The sequence below is a fragment of the Engystomops pustulosus genome, chromosome 10, assembly GCF_040894005.1.
Source record: "Engystomops pustulosus chromosome 10, aEngPut4.maternal, whole genome shotgun sequence".
Lineage (NCBI taxonomy): Eukaryota > Metazoa > Chordata > Amphibia > Anura > Leptodactylidae > Engystomops > Engystomops pustulosus.
In genome coordinates this window covers 79,328,164-79,343,472 of record NC_092420.1, presented here as the reverse complement: position 1 = coordinate 79,343,472, position 15,309 = coordinate 79,328,164, and the positions used below count along the sequence as shown (strand labels likewise).

The following is a 15,309-nucleotide window of genomic DNA, read 5'->3' as shown; positions in this document are numbered from 1 at the left end:
TCAAGAAGAAGCAGGGTCCCTAGAAACAGACACAGTTGAAGGGTTCTCCCCTATATCATGATATTACATTAGTGAACTTTATGGATACATTTTTTGTAATAGGTTCCAAAGCTCCTGCAGTGATGAACTTTTTGATTACTTGGTTATGCATAGGAGCTCTGTAATAGAATACGGGGCTCTAACTACTATAAAGATATAGGGATTATTTATCATATGATAGCCCTGCATCCAGTGCAGTAACACAATATAATGTATAGGTTGAGCTTGATGGACTGCTTTTTTTCTAACCTTTTTTACTATAATACTAAGAAGAGGCTCCAGCCTCTTGATGTATCCGGTGGGGGTCCCAACTGGCATAAGTTGGGCCATCAAGGATGAAAATTCCCCGGCTGCAGCCAGTGCACAGGAATTCCCTGTGCCAACCCACTACCCTCTAGCCGTATCCCCGCCAGCTGCGGAAAGGGCAGAATTATGGCAAGTGCTGCACCGATGGTCAGCAGACCCATTCTTCAGATAGTGGTGGGTCCCACAGGGGTTACCCAGATGCATGACAAACTCTCCCCATTCTCAGGTTAAGCGTGGGTCCCAGAGGTTGTACCCACATGTACGTCAAACTCTCCATTCCAACAGACTGAGGGAAGGTGGTTCTTCAGATAGTGGTGGGTCCCAGAGGGCTTACCCAGATGCATGACAAACTCTCCCCATTCTCAGGTTAAGCGTGGGTCCCAGAGGTTGTACCCACATGTTCGTTAAACTCTCCATTCCAACAGACTGAGGGAAGGTGGTTCTTCAGATAGTGGTGGGTCCTAGTGGGGGCACTCAGATGCATGACAAACTCTCCAAACTCCCCATTCTCCAGTTAACAGTGAGTTCTAGAGGTTGTAACCACATCAAACTCTCCATTCCAACAAACTGTGGGAAGGTGATCAGCAGACTCCCATTCGAGATAGGTGCAGGTCTCAGAAGGGATAGCCACATACACAGCAAACTCCCAATTCCATAGGGCTGTGGGAAGGTCATCAGCAGACCCCAGTTCTACAGATTGGAGTGGGTTCCAGATGTTTTACCCACATATACGGCAATCTCTCCTTCTACCAGGCTGTGGGAAGGTGGTCAGCTGACCCCATGTTCAAAATAGCAGTGGGTCCCACAGAGGTTACCCAGATGCATGGCAAACTCTCCATTCTGCCCGGATGCAAGAAGATGTTCAGCAAAACCCCTGTTCTCCAGATAGGAGTGGGTAACAGAGGAGGTGCTCAGGCAATCAATAAATTAACCCTGAGAAGACCCCTTTAAATTTACTGTCAACGAATATTCCTCGGTCATTTTCTGTATCAGTTCCACACAGTATTTAGTCATTTAGTTTATAATGGTGACAATCAAACTCAATTATCTCTGGGAAGCCAGCCCTAGATATCTATTCACCAGATGGATGAAAATAGAAGCATTATTCAATGAATCAAAAAATCCTAATGACTGTCGTGTATTGAATCTACCAAATGAATAGGTATAAATATGGGGTTATTGTCCTCAGCTGCACTCATCATTGTACAGGTCACCCTCTGCCTGTAGGATATCACCCTGGGTCTACCATTGTTAAAAATAGCATCCCTTCTGTTGCATTATGGGTAAAGTCTTGTAATTACGCTACTACATCCCTTGTGTTGTTCTATAGGGCCTTTTCTTCTGCTGTTATCTCTACTGTAAGGCCAGATATAAAGGAAAATCTTGAAACATTAGAAAAAAGGAAAATATTTTCTACCATGAATAGCTGTTTTTGTATCAGGTAGAGGTAACGGTACACGGTACATATTGAGCTTTCACTTGGGATGAAAACGGCTAATGGATTGTGGGCTGGACGGCATTGATCCGTAGATGTGTTGTATACAACTGGATCCTTTGTGAACAATGTATCAGCTCGGAGAATTGGATAAGTATTGGGTTTCTGCAAGAGCATCTCCAATGTGCCGATAGATGTATTATAATGTGTAAGTGTCTCTTCTCTCTAGTATCATACAATGGCAACAGAACAGAGAACAGAAAACCACTTGACACCCGAGAACATACTGCATATAAAGCCAATGGTTAACCCACGAGAGAACAGATGACAGCAGATGACCAGATGTGTACGTGTGACCCTGACTATTCATACTGTATAAGTAGATTTGTACTTTATACTCTTTATGCTCTTTGTTATCCGGTGTGAAGCCATAACCTGTAAAAAGCGTTGCTCACATCAAACCGAATCTCATTGTAGTCCTGTATGGAAATAGTGATAATACAGAAAACCCAACTAGAGTACTATGTTCTCTTTTGAAAGGGTTGTGCCAAATTTGATTATTATCCATAGGAGTTGGAGGTCTGCGAATGGATCCAAACCGATCACGAAAACACGGGTCCTGTTCTCGCTGAGGTTGAGCGTGTGTCCTGCTGCTCCATTCTATATAATGGAAGCAAAATTTTTTAGCTCAGCACTCGCCGATCTGTGTCACACTTTTTCACTGTCTTTGAGAATGCAAAAGAAAAGAAAATGGAGCCCCCTTCTAATCAGTGGGGGTCCCAGCAGTGGACCTTCACCAATCAAATTGATATCTCTATCCTCATTCTAACAATCAAACTTGATTCAACCCCTTTAAAGGGAGGGTGCCAGCTTTACAATCACTCAACAGCATTGTGTAGGGCACTTTATAAGCTTTTGTGATATGTCTATTCAGTTTTTATTTTTATGCAAATGCATTTTTTTGGCCAACATGGGTGGGACCTCTCTAGTTGGTCTTCTTCTTTATACTCTGCCTATCATTTCTCCTACACAGTCATTCACATTTTCCTTACAAAGTAAGCATTGAAGATAGAAAATGGGTGCACCAACAGACAAGGTCATTCCCTTGTGTACTTAGAAGCTAATTTGCATAAAAACAAAAGTATATTCTCTATTAATGATAAAAAGGAAAACGTATAAGGCCATAATGTTGGTTTTGATTGGCAGCTTATTCAGATGAAAAGAATACCCTATGTAAAGCAATTTCAATAATAAAATTGGCTAATAAGTTGTAAATCCAGGGATTTTTGCTCAATTTCGAATACAAAAAAATCATAACACTTGTCCAGAAATCTCCAACAATAAAAAAAAGAACATTTTCACTCAATACTAAAGTCCTAATACATCAAGACTTTGTCCCATCCCAAGAACAAGTTCTTACCTGTGGCCTCTGCGTCTTGACATCCCCTCTCGTTACAACGTTCCCGGAGTAACATGACTTCCCTTTCCAGAGCTTCAATCCTATTCAGGAGATGCTGTACGGACTGCGGAGCTGTGTAGCACTGACATAACCTCTGTGGGACACGAATACTGTGTGTAAAGGTGATCTGACTCCCAGCATCTGGTGTGTTGTCTGTCTGCTGAGACACCCAGCTTGTTTCTTCTGGAGCTTCTGGTTCCATTGTACATGGAAATCCCAAAGGAACATTGAAATTGTAGACATGATTAAAAACTAGAGGCTGGTGCCTAGAAGGTGAGGCTGTCAGGTTAGCTCCATCTCTGGTAGAAAGGTATATCCCTGGTGTCTGGCTGGTGGCCACTTCGGCAAAGCCCTGTGAGTGTCTGGTTACACAAAGGAGCACAATGAGGTGTACTCCAACTTGTAGTGGACCAAGGACGTTCCTTGCTCCATCGCTTCCCATCTTCTTCGGTTACACAGCCAAGGACCAATGGTCTGTAAAAAGAAATGACAACTGTTAATGTAGACAATCAGGAAACACTAGTATGAAGAGCATTGTACTATTTATAAGAGTTTTCATCTCTAAGGTCACCATAGAATCCTTATCCTTGTGGGTAATTTGCTCACTTTGTAGAGGTTCACAGCTCCGGTCACTTGGACACATGTGTAAGGTCTATGACATTGTTAATGGGTTAAAGCGATTATTCCAGGAAACGCGTTGATCAGCTATCCACAAGAGATGAGTGGACCCAATCTTAAAAAGGAATTCTGCTCGTGGCCTCAACTCTGGGTCTTCAACTGACTGAGGTCCCCAGACCAATTCGAAGGACTGTAAACACTGTGTTGTCATGGATGTGTGAAGAACGCCAGTACATATGTATGATCCCAATTGTATGTAAGGTCATGGGGGGGGGGGGGGCTTTGGACCCCCAGTCAACTTTAAAAGCCTCAGTTAAAGCCTCAATGATCATACCTTAATCATCTGTCCTTTAGTTGTTTTTCATGGTGGAATCACCAGGAAGACAATCAAATTCTGCAAGGAATATTCATCCTAACATAAGTTTCCCCTCTATTTTATCACATTAAGTAATTCAGTTGTGCAAGGTGCCAAAAAAAAATACAGCTATACTGCTAAAAATTGTTCATTTGTATTATTCAGTAAACCAATCATGTACATCTTCCATAATTCTAACTAGCAGTCCTGGATATCTGTGTAACCATACCTCTGTATTGGTGGTAGCAGCAGGGCTGTGAAAATGCATTTATGTTCCAGGATTGTAGCGTCTTTTTAGTCATTGGGGATTTGTCCTCACACTGCTGTGCTCCTAGCTCTCTGCTCTGAACTTCTTCCATCACCTTCCCTCTGTTCTGAGTGACTTATGTAGTATTCCACCAAAAGTGTGCTACAACTTTCACTCTAAACAGAGGGGAAGGAGCAGGGAGTAATTTGTTGCAGAGAGCTCAGAGAACAGGGTCGGCCCCAGGTTGCCTATGCATAAGGCCCTTGGATGACAGAGCCTCAGTAGGCCCCTTTGCAGTAGACTTACATGGCGGCATTAAATATTCAGAAACTAAAACAGTCTCCTGTCCTAAAATATTTCCTAGTTTATCATACCAAACATAGTTATTTTACATACAGCCCCCTCATGGTTATTTTATATAAAGCCCCCTCACATCCTATGGATTCATTAGATATAGCCCCCTCATCCCCATGGATTCCTTATGTACAGGCTTATGTGGGCCCTCCAGCAGCTCTGGGCCCTGTCACTTGCCCCAGTATTCCCAGTGCTGGTGCCAACCCTACTGAGGAAATGCCTTCAACATACCAAGTCCAGCTACAATCCTTTTTCACAGTCCTGCTGCTACTGTCAACATACCGAAAAGATGATTACACAGCTCTGCAGGTCCATAACTGCTAGGAGACTTTCTAACACTAGATCCAGTAGACTATAAATTGTAATTTTATAATCTTTTAAGTATAACAATTGGGCATTGTCAGACATTACCAGGTCATATCAGTCCAGAAGGTCACATAATTGTTTGGATAATAACCGTAGAATATTCTAACATCCTGATATATTCTATTAATATGCATAAAGAATAAAGCTGCTGCAATGTGTAGGTTATGTAGATGCTTATTTATAGACACTGCCAAGTATTGGAAGTTACTTGACATTAACTAGACAAATATTGATGCACTTTAAAGTTCACCCATGAATAAGTCACCGATCTTCTCCGATAGTGGAGCGCTACCTGTTGCACACAATCCAAATGAATGTCCTGTTTACTGATCAGGAAGCGTGCTGTTTGCTTCCAGACATCTCTGCATGTCAGTATAATTATGTCTCCATGGGATTTGATAACAGCTGGCGTGTTAGCTCCTATTAAATCCAATTTACACAGAATCTCTTACTGCTGGTTATAGATGGGAACAACTAGTGCAGCATTTTCTAGCATGTGATACGTGTGTCCTGGGCGGGCTGAACCACCACATGTTTAAGGGTACAGGCCGTGCTTTCCTGATGTATCACCTGGTTCAACAAACTGTTCTTTTCTGGCTTTTCTTTTCTTTAACGAAATTTACCATAAAAATCCGTCATGATAAACCAGGGGGCACTTACTCATTGATCCAGCACTGTGACAGTGGTAATCTTCTTATATTTGTTATCCATGGGCTCCTTCCTTCTAAAATCAACTTTTTAAATTATGCCAGAAGGGCTCTGGGGGCATTACCAGAGTCCCTCAGTGCTGTAGATGCACAGGCTGTTACACTGTCTTATCTTTCCACTCTGCTCCCTCAGGACTTTCCCCCTCTGCCTGATGAAATCTCACACTATGGAGCTTATTTACTAAGGGTCCACAGCTCTTTAGAAAGATTTTCCAACATTTTTTGGGGATTGCATGGCTCTGACTTTTGTCGTATGAAATCGGATTTCGGCGCAGCTGCGTCATAAATCAGGGGGCATGGCGTCTGACTTTCCGACTGATTCGGACTGAGCGCCGGATTTAACATTCAAATTATAAGATCAAGCTCTTACATGCACCAGGAAGAAGAAGGTGAACTCCATTGGACCTGAGCGGGGAAGCAACACATGCAGGATATCGGGAGCGCACGATCTTAGTAAATCGCGGCACAGTACTTTATACTTGGACAATGCACTTTGGGTGAACTCCTCCGGAGGGGTAAGTAAATGTGCCCCTATGTTCTCTTATAAAGAATGGCTGCACCATTATACAAGCTTTTATGAAATTTCTTGTGAGCAGGACCCTCGCTTCTATTGTTACATATGATTATGTTTGTACTCTGTAATGTCTCATTTTATGTGTATGTGTTCCCCATAAATCTCTAAAGCGCTACAGGATATAATGGTGCTATATAAATACAGATGATTATTATTATTATTGAATTTTTATGCGTAACAAAGAAAACATATATTTTTATTTTTTCCTAAGAGTAACAAATGCGAAGTGGGCCTAAAAAATAAACAAGCAAAAAATGCTGATACAATATAAAATATACCATACCGCAAAATGGTAATTTTTCCTAGGAGTAAAAAATGCAAAGGGGCCCTAAAAGATAAACAAGCAAAAAATGCTGATAAAATATAAAATATACAATACCGCAAAATGGTATTTTTTCCTAGGCGTAACAAATGCAAAGGGGCCCTCAAAATATAAACAAGCAAAAAATTCTGATAAAAATAAAATATACCGTACTGCAATATATTATTTTTTCCTAAGAGTAACAAATGCAAAGGGGCCCTTAAAAATAAACAAGCAGGTTAAAAAAAATAAAATATATAATATTTTGCAATACAACTATTTTGTAATATTGTCAAGACTTCTGTCCCTGCCTACTTCCCAGACTTGCGCCAAACCACAGGGGAGAACTAGACAGTGGTCCCTCTCCTGGTTTGTTCACAGAACAGTTAGACAGACAAACAAGAGACAAAAGACAGACAATAAGCAGAGTCAGGTAAAGTAAGTCAAAACCAAGGTGACTGTGAGATACAAAATCATAAGGCAGTAGAATAGTCTAAAGGTATTGGCAAAAGGTCAGAATAACAGTAAAAACACAGAAGAGTATAAAGTACATGTATCACCCGAGCAAGAAGACTTGTCTTAACAACACATGTATATGTTTCAAGGAAGAAGATATACTATGGCTTGATAGTGTCCCAAAAGCTGATTGGTGAAACACCCAGCACTCTGATAGGACCGTGTGCACACACTGACAATGAAGCAGCCCCCTGCACATCATATCTCACAAACGCTATTACTATTATCAAAGTTGTTTTTGCTATTCCTCATATGCCCACAATTGTGTGGAAATCTTGTACATTTTTTTCTGTAATATTTGCTTACTTTTTCAGAAATGTATCGGTAAGGCATACAGTACGTTTTCATGTTAGAAAGTGAATTTGGTTACAAATTGTAACAGAGCCTCGCCTCGGGGGCAAGTCTTTGATATGTCTCTTCCTTCGGCTCAGAACAAAATAATGATCTACAGGAGAGTGCTTAGGTTTCCCAAGAAGTATAAACGAATATCAGGTTGAAGTACATGATATTTACAGGCCGACAAAAAAAAGAAGGACAAAGAAAACAAGGAACAAGACTAACAGCGCAGCAAATCAACAAGAATCTTTAACACCCATAATGAAACCTAATCCGCACAAATCTGGAATCTCTTCATATTTTCCTTTAATGCTTCCTGTTCTGTAAAGATCACTTCACAGGACCAGATTCCATATTCAGATTACTACTGGTTTAACTACAGTACAGGCCAAAAATATCAGATTGGTAGTGGTCTGACTAAAAGGAAACCTACCAGGAGGAATCTACCATTAGAAATAGACCTGATGGTAGATTCCTCCTCCCTGCCTCTGCCCTAATCTGTAATTGAATAATCCTGGAATCTAACCTAACTTGTTAAAAACTTTAGTTTAGTAATATGTAAATTAACTGCAGAGGCTACTGGGGCGTGTACTAGCCTGGGTGGGCACTGGCAGCTAAGGCTACTCCACTCCCCAGTAGCCTCTGCAGTGAATTTACATATTACAAAACTAAAGTTTTTAACAAGTTAGGTTAGGTTCCAGGATTGTTACATTACAGATTAGGGCAGAGGCAGGCAGGAGAAATCTATAATAATCATTATTTTTTGTGTAATAAAAAGTCATAACATTTTCTAATATACTTTCCATATCAATTCCAGATTTCTAGATCTCTACCGGTCCATGGTCATGTGATGTCACACAGGTGCACGGCTCATTATATCACATAGAGTAATCAGAACTGTGTGTTATAACGAGCCGTGCACCTGTGTGATATCACATCACCAGGGACTGGTATTTAGCCACAGGAAGTCAACAATGAAGCTTCCTGTTGATAGACAGCAAGCAGAGATCTAGAAAACTGTGAGGAATTGATACAGAAAGTTGTATTTTGGAAAATTTATAATACTAGATTACACAAACAATATCAATTATTTGCTGAAAGTGGACAATCCCATTAATTTCTACAACATGGAGCTTTCAATCTAACGAAAAATCCAATTATGGGGCCACAGAACCTGTTGGTGCTATATGTGCAACAAGAGATACATAAAATTGTATGTTTTTTGTAATCTCCTCCAACCACTGCTTCCCTACCACTTGTACTAATGTTTCAATGAGATAGCAGAGAAGTCTCTAGAAATATATTCTCAAGCGTCGAAACTTGACATCATTACAGAACATCCTGACAAGTGGTTGATCTCTTGAGGCCTCCCGACAACCTGCAGTTAAAATCCAAATCCTAACATGTAAAGACTACAGAAGAAGAGACTTTCCTTTTACTGCTAGCTTAAACTATACCATATGTAAACTACTCAAGATTTAAAGGGAATGTGTCACACACAAAACAATTTTAGGAAAAATTTTTCCTGGATTTTTATTTTTGTTCACATTCCAGGAAAAATCATAGAATATTTATTTTCTATTTCCGTCTGTTGTCCACAGAAGAGACCATCAGTAGCGCGTCAGAGTACCACAAAGAACACTGGATTTCCCATTGGTGAAGGACCTTTGATGATGTCAGAATAAGGGGACGGACTCCTGGTCCTGCAGTAACCAGACCAGAAATGTACTATATAGATCAGACATTCTCCTTTGTTTTTAGAACTAGATAATCTAAGGCCTATTGAAGGAACACAGGACCTTAGTTCCTGTTGTTAGGACATAGTTCAGTTCAATAACTTCACAGATTAGTTCATTGAAATAAAGATTTATGGTAGTATAATCATTAGCCCCAAATCGCATAGAGAAGGGGCTGTAGGGGATTTACGGTGATGGTGCAGAAGGTGGCTAATAAGGCGAATGGCCCCTTCTTTAGGCAGGCCCTAAAAGGGGCTGGATTGGGCAGGCTAATTGGGGCCCGCCCAGTGGTTTATAAGCTATGGGGGCACGTGGAGGGGCCTCTTTCCTTCTGCCCTCAGCACCAAGCGGTGAGAATTCTGAGACCCCCTCCGTGTTCCAGCACTTACCCACATGGTTAACCCCCTGGAGGCCCAAGTTCTGTAATTGCTGTTTCCCCCTTATGCCACCATCATGGTGACTTTGTGGCGCAGGTTATAGCTTAATTCTTCGCCAGGAAGGTCCTACACTATTGCCCAGTCATTGGATATATATATAGAGGCCAAAGTATCTAGATATAGAGAGGTTTACATTACTGTCGGCGTACAATATGCTTGTCCATGGCAGATCCTCCCCAATACATTTCAGTCATAACAAATAAAAAACACAATAATTACCCCCACAATCATTACAATCTGTTTACTTCATTTAAGAAGTAAAGCCTCCTGTCTTTTACCTCATGAGCCAGACATTCCTGACCATAAAATGGCTGCAGATGGAGGGTCATGTGATCTCTAACTGTCCCACCAGAATATGATAATATTTATGACTAAAAGATCAAGGTCCTGGCAGGGCGATTGCTCATGGACAGTTATAGATCACATGACCCTCCGTCTGTGGCCATTTTATGGACAGCAATCTCTGGCTGATGAGGCAAAAGACAGGAGGCTTCACTTTACATATGAAGAAAGCAGAACAGAACTAGTAATAGATGTATATTGGTGATTTACCTAATATCCTGCCCATTTCACCTATTTTATGACTAAAAGATCAAGGTCCTGGCAGGGCGATTGTTCATGGACAGTTAGAGATCACATGACCCTCCATCTGTGGCCATTTTATGGGCAGGAATCTCTGGCTGATGAGGTAAAAGACAGGAGGCTTCACTTTACATATCAAGAAAGCGGAGCAGAACCATTTATATATGTATACTGGTAAATTACCTGATATCCTGCCCATTTCACCTACACATACATCACTAAAAACATGAGGTCAAATGACCAATCCCTTTAATTTACATATGGCCTTGGAGCTTAACACTGTACTTGAGACTTAGCATGTTTTGTAGCTCAGCATCGCAGTGTAGCGGTGGATGTTCTGCTGTATGTACGAGGCTGACATGCCTCCACGGGTGATCATATTACGCTGGAAATAACTTTTATCTGGAATGTCTGTTTTTAGATAACAGAAGAATAATGGAAGATGTAATTCAGATGGTAATCCAGCATAGCGCCCATCTGGGCAGAGCCATACACGTTTACCTCAGAGATTAAGACCTGGCGCCAGAAATTGGACACCAGACCTTTTAGGTTGCATTTTATTTTGGAGATAAGGATATAGAGGTCATCTGAGTGTCTCGAAATGGTTTTTCTATTGCGCTTGGGGGCAGCACTATGTGCATCCTCACTATGGGAGTCCCACTATAACATATCAGTGGTCTGATAAGAGAACGGTGGGGGGTTAGGAGGGGTATTGTAGTCTAATATACATCTCACTGTACATCAGATATAATCAGTTCCGGGACCTTCAGCGGTCGTCTTCCTTGCATTGTAAAAAGTAATGAAAGTAGGGAAGAGATATGGATATATTATTTATACTGTCAGGGGTGTATGTCATATTTATGGGGCCCCAATCAAAAATTTGTCAGGTGCCCTCCAAAGCAAAACTCCACTCCAAATAGCAGAGCGAGGAGTCTACTGCTCCCTGCTCTGCCATGGCTTTTCATTGTACAGGCGGTCCCCTACTTAAGAACACCCGACTTACATACGACCCCTAGTTACCAACAGACCTCCAAATGTTAGTAACTTACTGTACTTTAGTCCTAGGCTAAAATAATCGGCTGTAACAGTTATCACAGGTGTCTGCAATGAAGATTTATTGTTATTCCTGGTTATGTTATTCCTTATGAAAATCTTACATTGTTAAAATCCAATTGTCACAGAGACCAAAAAAAAATTGCCTGTGGTTACAATGATAAAATATACAGTTCCGACTTACATGCAAATTCAACTTAAGAACAAACCTAAGGAACCTATCTTGTACGTGACCCAGGGACTGTCTGTATTAGCACGGGTGGAATGTGTCCCTTAGGCTACATTCACACTGCCGTTGCCCGCCCGTACCGTACCATAGCGGGCAACGGCAGTGCACGGGGAGAGGAGGAGGAAGTTATGGCGCACGGCGCCGTATTACGGGAAGAGATAGGACAGGTCCTATCTTTTTCCCGGGAACTGAGCGGTACCGTGCCGCACGTGTGCTGCACCGTACCGCTCCCGTAGGGCGCCGTGCGCCCATTGCCGTCTATGGAGGACGTATATCGGCCGTATATACGTCCTCCATACGGCAGTGTGAATGTAGTCTTAGTCCTATGAAATGTGGCAGTAAGTTTGAGTAGGTGATACATTCTCTTTAAGTTATAGAATCAGAGTTGTGTACAGGGGGTGCTGTGTTAGCGAGATAATTGGGTTAAAATGTTTGCTCATATCAATAATATCTATTTATATTTGTGTTCACATTCCGGAGCAGCAATTGTGTGGATGGTATTGAGTGCCCATGGCCAAGCAATAATCTATGCAGTATAATAGAACAGTAAAATAATCTGTATAATAGAACAGTACTAATATCAGGTTCAGTAGGCCCCTGGTTGACAGGGCCTCAGTATATAAGGCCCCGTTACTCCCTATGGATTCATTAAAAACAGCCCCTATCATCCAAATGGATTCCTTATGTACAGCCTTATGGGGCCCCCCAGCAGCTCTGGGCCCTGGAACTTGCCCAGGTATGCCCAGTGCTTGCGCCGGCCCTGACTATTATCCTCTTCCCCACTCTGTAGGACCTCATACATCAGTTGCCTGTTATGTCTGTCACTTTTTGAGATTTCTGTTGCTCGGTTTCAGTTTTTAGAGATTTTGGAAGAGATACACTGATTCTTCTTAAGGCACATGTACTCTTTAAGAAAGTCGTTCAGTGAATATACATGTGTACCGTATTTTTCGGATTGTAAGGCGCACCATCTATAAATGTCTGCTAAAACGTCTGGGTTCATATATAAGGCGCACCGGATTATAGGGCACACCTGATTATAAGGATGAATGACCAGCAGGTGGCAGACCTGTGCACAGTTCAAAGCAGCTGTTGTCTGCAAGTATGGTTCATATATAAGGCGCACTGGAATATAAGGCGCACCTTTGATTTCTGAGAAAATCAAAGGATTTTTTGTGCGCCTTATAGTCCGAAAAATACGGCAGTAGAGATGAGCAAATCTATTGTTTGGCTGGTATTTTTTTTTAATTTGGTATTTTTCACCAAATTTAAACTGAATCTTTTCTGTGTCGCTTTGGATGAATGTGGTGGCCAGGGAGGGGGGTGGGCCTGAGACAAAAAAAAATGTAAAAATTATCAAAACAACACAGAAGCTTTCTGTGAAATTTCCAGGACAATGTGAGTAACATTGGTTTGGACTGAATAGACTGGACAGGATCTGAGAAAATCTTAGAAATCGCTAAGAGGGGGAACACTTTAATAGGTGTCTTTTCCAATGCCAGAAGTCATTTGTAGTATTGGACAGTTAATGAGGACTTCTGCTTTCCCCTTCTGCCGATGATGGGGAAACCCTGTAGTCGAGTAGATCCCATTAAATCATTGGTGAGAAATTGTTCACCTCAACCCCCTCCGATCACGGGAATGGTGGTCTCTCTCCATCTGGTTAGAGCCGAGGACTGAGCATTTCCTCTGCTGGATTCTTGCTCTTTGCAGTTTTTAAAAATATTTTTATGGAGACTGATGCTTTACATAAGGCCAGCACAGGCTTCATCTAGTATAGAAGTCCTATAATCCTTTACAAAAACGGTCAGAGAGGAAGAGGACCACTACTGGCTGTGAACACTTTTACATTAACCTCTACAGCTGTTACCTGCCCAGGATTGTTTGTCCTTGGCACCATGCGGTATAATGGAGAATGTTAGGAGCGTTGTTACTTTAACGTGCCCCTTGCTGTTTCAGCCATCATTAATTTCCTCTTGTCCTGGCTTTCACAATCTTCTGACAGAGCAGAAAAGACACCTAGACTTCCAAAATGCCAGTCTGCTTTCCAAACTGCTAAAGTGAACATCACTTGGCTGCTCCTTGTGACCCATCTACACTTTGTAGCCATCTTTTTCCTGACGGGTCCTTGGTGGTTTTCAGCAATAGAAGGAAATAAAATCCTAAATATATTCTAGGTATGTGGTAGGGTTTAGGACATTTGGGGTTCAGCTCAAACAGTAGGGTTGGCAATAACCCAAATACATAAATACATAAAGCAACAACATAAATCCCTGCCTGTCCTGCACTCACTATTCATCCAGTGACCCTCAGTAGTCACAGGAGGGCTTTTCCCTAGAAGCTTACAAAACACTCTCAGAAACCATTTTGTTACTCACGTGTGGCTCTCACACAGTCCAATTTCTGTGTCCCCAGGTAGAGGGTCCCATCTCAAGGGATTGCACACCTAGATTACACTCCTGAATGTGGAAGCTATGGTCTGGAGTGGTGATCACACTTTTGTCTCTGCTCCAGCAAATCGTGCCCTGCACCAAGTCTTCCGAGAGACCAACACATTTCATTGTACTAACTCTACGAGTACATGCCCTTCTTCATCAGGCTTGGTTTTGATGGTAGATTTCCTTTAACTACATGATTGATATAAGATCTATTCTTATACAGGTTACTGTACCATCTTCAGTACATAATTAGTGCTGTTATTCTGCACTATTTTGCCTATCTTTATTGATTTCTACCACTCATGACTACTGTTGACGTTGGCTGTTGACAGTGGGCATGCAGACAGTTAAGCTAGCTACAGATGCCTCCTCCACTCCCCTGCTGGTTTGGTTTGTCTGGATGTGAGGGCACTGGTCCAATTTCCAGATCCTGCTACAGGGAGCCTGCTAGCATTTTCTGGACATCCGTATTATTTGATTTTCTATTCTGTGCATGTATTCTGACCATCCATTTGTCAGTTGATTCTGTACTGCATTGTCCTCTTGGTTCTGACCTGTAATTCTACCACCATTCTTCTGTGTTTGTTTGTCCTTTTTTACTGTGTTTGTTTTAGTATCTATGTTTTCACTATGACACAGAAATGGAATTTCGACCATTTGTCACCTACCGCGTAGAGTAAGATATGCAAGTAGGTAGGGACAGCTGGGTGGGTCTAGCTTAGGTCTCTCTGAACGTTTGTATCCTTTCCTTTTCCATCTTATTATTTTTCCATATATATTATTATGTTCCCAAACATCAGCATGAACAGATACAAGATAGATAAAAGATAGAAGAAAAAAATATAAGATAGATAAGAAAGACAAAATGAAAGAGAATTTTACATCAAAACTCGCCAGATAAGGCTTTGGAAAATCTGGATAAAAGCCCATAAAACACTTTGCATTAGTGTCCCCTAGCTCTCCTGCAACCTGAGACTTTGGGGAAGATTTACTTACCCAGTCCCATCGCGATCCAGTGGTGCATTGTCCGACGAGGATTCAGGTCTGGTGCGAGTTCCTGCATGTGTCGCTTCTGCGCCGAGGTCCGCCGGAGTTCACCTTCTTCTTCCTGGTGCATATGAGTGCTTGATCTTGCAACACAATTCCTCGGTTTGTCCGAATCCATTGGGTTGTCCGACAGCCACGCCCCCGATTTCTGTCACATGCAAGCCGGCGTCGATG

General features: G+C 41.8%; 1 protein-coding gene across 2 annotated transcripts in view; it reads right to left on the bottom strand.

The window, feature by feature from the left end:
- Positions 1–15,309, bottom strand: part of TNR (tenascin R) — a 334,017-nt gene that overhangs the window by 147,053 nt on the left and 171,655 nt on the right. For both annotated transcript variants that reach the window (XM_072128599.1, XM_072128600.1), the window contains exon 2: positions 3,201–3,713. In XM_072128599.1, the coding sequence (XP_071984700.1) occupies positions 3,201–3,681 (481 nt within the window). In that variant the 5' untranslated portion in view covers positions 3,682–3,713. The remainder of the gene's footprint in view (positions 1–3,200; positions 3,714–15,309) is intronic.